This window comes from Chiloscyllium punctatum, chromosome 8 (genome assembly GCF_047496795.1).
Source record: "Chiloscyllium punctatum isolate Juve2018m chromosome 8, sChiPun1.3, whole genome shotgun sequence".
NCBI lineage: Eukaryota > Metazoa > Chordata > Chondrichthyes > Orectolobiformes > Hemiscylliidae > Chiloscyllium > Chiloscyllium punctatum.
In genome coordinates, this window is record NC_092746.1 from 14,818,736 (window position 1) to 14,824,735 (window position 6,000).

The following is a 6,000-nucleotide window of genomic DNA, read 5'->3' on the forward strand; positions in this document are numbered from 1 at the left end:
TAATGTGTATGTTTGTATGTATAGCCTTGATGGTATGGATTGCTCACTGGGCTCACTCAGATCTAATCAAGACCTCAAAAGTATACACCATGTAAACCATGGCCTGATCAATGGTGGCCCTTCCAGTCACATGGCAACAATTATATTTGTCTTGTGCTTTTGTACTCATTTGCATAAAGATGTCAGTAACCATGACTTCAGTGGATAGCATATTGTCCCTTAGCATCTAGCCAGGAATAGGATCAGAACGCTTGAAGAGATGTGGCAATTGGGGTTGTGTAAAAATGTAAAATTTACAATACCTTTCTGTAAAACTCACAAGCCTGCATGAACAGTGGTTTTACAACCTCCTCATTGAGGGAATGAAAGCCTTTCTTATTCATAGAGAAGCCGATTTGCTAATGATGTCACATGAGCACGGGGCAGAAGTGAGGACTGTAGATGCTGGAAATCAGAGTCTAGATTAGAGTGGTGCTGGAAAAACACAGCCGGTCAGGCAGCATCCGAGGAGCAGGAAAATCAACGTTTCAGGCAAAAGTCTTGAGTCTTGATGAAGGGCTTTTGCCTGAAACGTCGATTTTCCTGCTCCTCGGATGCTGCCTGAGCGGCTGTGCTTTTCCAGCACCACTCTAATCTAGTCTCATATGAGCACAGTCAAAGGCTCCCTGCACCTGGGATAGTCTGGGTATGGTCCTAATGCTAACAGCCCACTTGGCCTGAGTGTCTCGATCTGGTGTGAATGTAATGTTCACTGACCAGCCTGACAGTGCATGGGTGGTTTCAATCCTAAGCCTACCCCCGACACTCCTGACCTGTCAGCTCCACAGAAAGGATAAGCATGTTCTCATCCTTTACATTTTCCATGGAGGCAGGTCAACTTTCCAAAGAGTTGATGGGGCTTTGGAATATCATGCACCATAACCTGGATTAGGGAACATTTCGAAAGTGAAGTTCCAAATGTTTTACCTACTGCAAGTGATGATTTTGATACAGTCTGTCCATCCATGAGTTCACATACCACTAGTGCCAAGCTTTGTCCTTGTGGCACCCTTTATGACTCTTTATAACCTTCATGCCAAATTATGGCTTCTCCATACCAATTCAATGACTAGACACTCTGTAAATTAACAAAACCCCATAGCAACTGTAGAATGTGTTCAAAAATTTTTTTTAAAAAAATTGATAGATACCTTATCTTCCTCTTTCTTTAAAAAAAGCTAATTTTATTAAAAGGTTAATAAATGTCAATCATCCAGACATTTTAAAGTGCCAATAGCAGAAACTGTAAGTACTAAAAAAAAATTCACTTACATAACTTAGCAATGTGCAAACAACAGAAGAGATCAAAAAGCCAGAGACATCAAACAAAGAATGCTGTTCAGCTATTTTAACAGAATAATCAATTTCAGGGCTCACACAATAAGTATTATTGACTACGACAAACCCAAAAGGCAACAACTGTGCATGTGAACCTTTCAGAAATGGAGGGAGACTGTCAGAGTAGAAACAAAGTAAGCAGAAACAAAATCTTTTATCATGCAAAAAGATTCTTCTGTATGTCATGAAGTGGAGGAATATTTGGGTGAACAAATTTTAAAGATATCTGTCTATAATCAACACCAAAAGAGATCAAAGATCTGCATGTCATGAAAAATATAAGAATTTCAATTTAAAAACTGACATTTTACTACCTACAGCTGCGCCATTGGCTTATGGTGTGAAAACATGGAATAAAAGGAAAGGACTTGGAAAACACAGACAAAAAATGAAAATATCAGCTCCTTCAACACGTGAAGGATGAAAAACAGCTCAAAGTTATACTTAAAAGATCTGAAAACGTGAAATTTGTTGTGTAAGTGATGCTAAGTGTACTGTGACAGAAGAAATTCTTCTTTTGCTTTGACTTCAAGAGTTGCATCGATCAAATCAAAATTGAAGATGTTCACAATTTCCATGCACATAATTTGAATGAAAACTTTGAAAATGTTTAAAACAGTGCTGGGTAGTTGGTTTAAGAACATTTAAATTAATAGGATTATTTAGATAAATATAGATTTCAGTTCTTGAATGAAAATGTAATATTTCATTTGTTCATACCTGAACTGAATAATCCATTGTATTAAAATACATTTTTTCTTTCTCTCCATTGTATTAAGATACAACATAAATTCAAGAACCACTGCTGTTATTATAGCATTTGGCTGCAACGGAGACCTGGATTATTTAAATTTGAATTAACAGTTCTCCCATTTAATAATATGCTGTATCATTTTAAAATATCATCCTTAAAAAACACTTTATGACTTAGATTGATAAGGTATTTTAAAATCTACCAAAATCAGAATCGTTAACACTTAATAATTTGTATATTTGAAGATAACAAGTTCCACTGCTTATTGTTGATGTTTAAATTGCTCAAAAGATGTACAATTGATTCTTGGTAAGACAAATTGATTAACTTGCTATGTTGATACTTTAGCTTGTTCCATTTTCCCAAAGTAAAATGTTACTTCAATATATTGAAGTTGACTTTTACATAAAATATTTAATAGTTATTAGTGGTTCAACTCTAAATTATTGAATTTACCTGCTTAGCATAATTCTGCTATGCCTCAAATGCAGTTTGCTAATCAAATTTTACAGCACCACAGTGCTCCCAATTTGTCAGTTATAAATTCTGCAATGGTTTCGCCCTCTCCCACACCCATAGCCCCACAAATTTTATAGCACAGTCTTGCTCTTTCTTGAAGTTCTGGTCCTTGTGAGACCAGAAGTCAGTGGAACCTTGGAGCAGACGTTTTTAGAGTGGAACATCTCGGTGTGCCAGTTAGACTTGATAGTGCATATCTATGTTTAGGAAGAAATACCCACAAATTTACTGGAAATGCACATGGTCAACAGTGCACCAAGCATGTGAATAACAGGAGGAAGATTGTTTCACACTAACTAATGGAATTGAACAATTATTTGATAAACAGGAAGGATTGAGGAGGAATGTACAGTAGAGAATAAGGTGAAATCAAAATTGAATCCAGTGCCAAAACAGAACTTTTGAGAGCAGAACAAAAATTGGACTCAATGATAGAGGGGGAAAAAAAGAAACAAATGAAAAGTAAGTAGTTAAAAAAAAAATGAAACTTAAAGTTAGTTATTTTTAATATCAAACAATTCACAATCTGAAGAATAGGACTTTACATTGTTAGTTGTTCAATTGCTGGTAAAGAGAGTTTTAATAACAGACATTGTTAAAAGTAGTACTTGGTTTGTTCATTCATGGGATGGGAGCATTTCCAGTTAAGCCAGCATTTATTACCCATCCCTAATTGACCTTGGAAAATGCTGGTGAGTCACTTTGCCAAACTACTGCTATCTATCTGGTGTAGGTACACCTACAATGCTATTATGAAGGGCTTTGACGTACCGTGATATATTTCCAAGTCTTAATGCTGTGACATAAAAGGAAATTTAAAGGTGGGGGCTTATCTGTATGAGATTTTTAGGTTGTTGAGATTGTAGGTTTCGAAGATGCTGCCTAAGGAGCCCAGGAGATTGCTAGAATGCATCTGGCAGGTTGTTTAGGCTGCTGTCACTGTGCGTGTCACGGAAGATCTGAATGGTTGAAGAATGCTGTTAGTTACTATCACAATTTTCTCTGACAGCTTTAATGGGCAATAAATGTACAAATTTAGCAACTTCATGAAAATCTTGGGACTTGAGGTGTGAGTGACTGGCTTTGACACCCAGGCCACTTCAGTAAAGCTGGAGACAATGGGAAGTGACAGAATGCTCCCTACCAGTTAGGTTCATTCCGAACACAAAAAAAGATAGTTGTGATTTTTGGAGGTCAGTCCTCTCAGCTTGAGGACATTCCTTAAAGGTAGGGTTCTAGGCCCAACTCTTCAGCTGCTTCATCAATTACCTTCCCTCTATAATAAGGCTGGAAATGGGATGTTCCTTGCAGATTGCACAATGTTCAGCAACAGTTGTAACTCCTCACTTCTGAAGCCGCCTGACTCCTGAAAGTTTGTACATCCTCCCCAATGCACAAGTCAGGAGTCCACTTGTTTGAGTAAGGCTATTAGACTAGAAGAAATAGGAATAGAAGTGAGCCTTTTTACCTCTCAAGCATGCTTCACATTCACTTTCCCACCCTTTCCCCATAACCCTTGATTCTTTGACTGATCAAGAGTCTACATCAACCTTAAGTATACATAAGGAATTTGCCTATATAAACTCTGTGGAAAGGAATTCCAAAGACTGTCAACCCTCAAAGAAGAAATACTTCCTCATTTCAATCTTAAATTGATTATGCCTTCTGGTCCTAGACACTTCCATAATTATCTGCTGTACCTGTATTCTTGCTTCCTGTTTTGTACACCAGTATCCGAAATCACTGTGTTACAGCTTACTGCAGTTTTTCAACTCCATTTAAATAATGCTCTTCTTTTGGTCTTGCTTCTGAAATTAATAACATGATATTTTCCTATTGTAGGGAGAAATATCAAAGAGGAGTCCTGTGAACCTTGGCACAAGCAATCTTTATTCAGAGCTCTATTACCACACACTGGGAAAGGCCAAAGACCACCCCAAATCTGGCCTTCGTGTGGGACGCAGTTGACCTCTTAATATCCAACTCGGATCACAGGTCAATGATGCTCTGAGTTCCCCAGTGAAATACAACATTTTTATACCCTTAGTGTTATAATAATTCCATGCAATATTGATGTCATTGTTAGCCACATTCCCCTAATCTATACATCCAATAAATGCGCAATCACCAATGAACAAATCTATAGAAAGTCCTAGGACCTCCCATAATCTCATGATGTTTGTCTTTGGGATCTTACAATGCACTTTTATTCCTTCCTAGACATTTGCCAGTTGCACTGCATCATTTCCAACAACCTAAGTAATTGCTTTTCATGAAGAACTCTCCCAAATACTGCACTAACTGTAGCAATGCAGATCACAACTCCTTGAAATTAGAGTTGCTGGTAGATAGGATAGTAACGAAGGTGTTTGGTATGCTTTCCTTTATTGGTCAGAGTATTGAGTACAGGAGTTGGGAGATCATGTTGCAGCTGTACAGGACATTGGTTAGGCCACTTTTGGAATATTGCTGCAATTCAGGTCTCCATTCTTTAGGAAGGATGTTGTGAAATTTGAAAGGGTTCAGAAAAAATTTACAAGATGTTGCCAGGGTTGGAGGATTTGAGCTATTAGAGAGAGGTTGAATAGGCTGGGACTGTTTTCCCTGGAGCGTCATAGGCTGAGGGGTGACCTTATAGAGGTTTATAAAATCATGAGGGGCATGGATAAGATAAATAGACAAAGTCTTTTCCCTGGGGTGGGGTAATCCAGAACTAAAGGGCATAGGTTTAGGGTGAGAATGGAAAGATATAAAAGGGATTTAATGGGCAACTTTTCACACAGAGGGTGGTACGTGTATGGAACGAGGCGATATGGTGGAGGCTGGTACAATTGCAACATTTAAGAGGCATTTGGATGGGTATATGAATAGGAAGGGTTTGGAGAGATATGGGCTGGGTGCTGGCAGGTGGAATGGATTGGGTTGGGATATCTGGTCGGCATGGACAGGTTGGAGCAAAGGATCGCTTTCCGTGCTGTACGTCTCTGTGACTCTATGACATACGCTTCACTGGTTCCTCCCTGTACAGTCTGGTTGAGACTTCCTCAAAAACTCTAACAAATTTGTCAGACTTGATTTCCCTTTCTTGAACTTCTGACTCTGCTTGTTTAGATTATGATTTTCTAAATGTTCTGCTATTAATTCCTTAATTAATTCCAACACTTTTTGAACAATGGACGTTAGTCAAATCAGCCTATCGTTACCTGCTATGGCCTCTCCCACCCTTATTTTTTTGAATAGGTATATCACACTGGTAGTTTTCCAGTCCCCCGGAATTGCTCCAGAATCCAAGGAGTTTTAGAAATTTACAAACCACTATCACTCTGTAGCTACTTCTTTTACAATCCTAG

General features: G+C 38.3%; 1 protein-coding gene across 1 annotated transcript in view; it reads left to right on the forward strand.

The window, feature by feature from the left end:
• slc6a3 (solute carrier family 6 member 3) overlaps positions 1-2,022 on the forward strand; it is a 109,636-nt gene extending 107,614 nt beyond the window's left edge. The window contains exon 15 of the mRNA XM_072574938.1: positions 1,698-2,022. Coding sequence (XP_072431039.1) covers positions 1,698-1,721 — 24 coding nt within the window. The 3' untranslated portion in view covers positions 1,722-2,022. The remainder of the gene's footprint in view (positions 1-1,697) is intronic.
• The last annotated feature ends 3,978 nt before the right edge of the window (positions 2,023-6,000 follow it).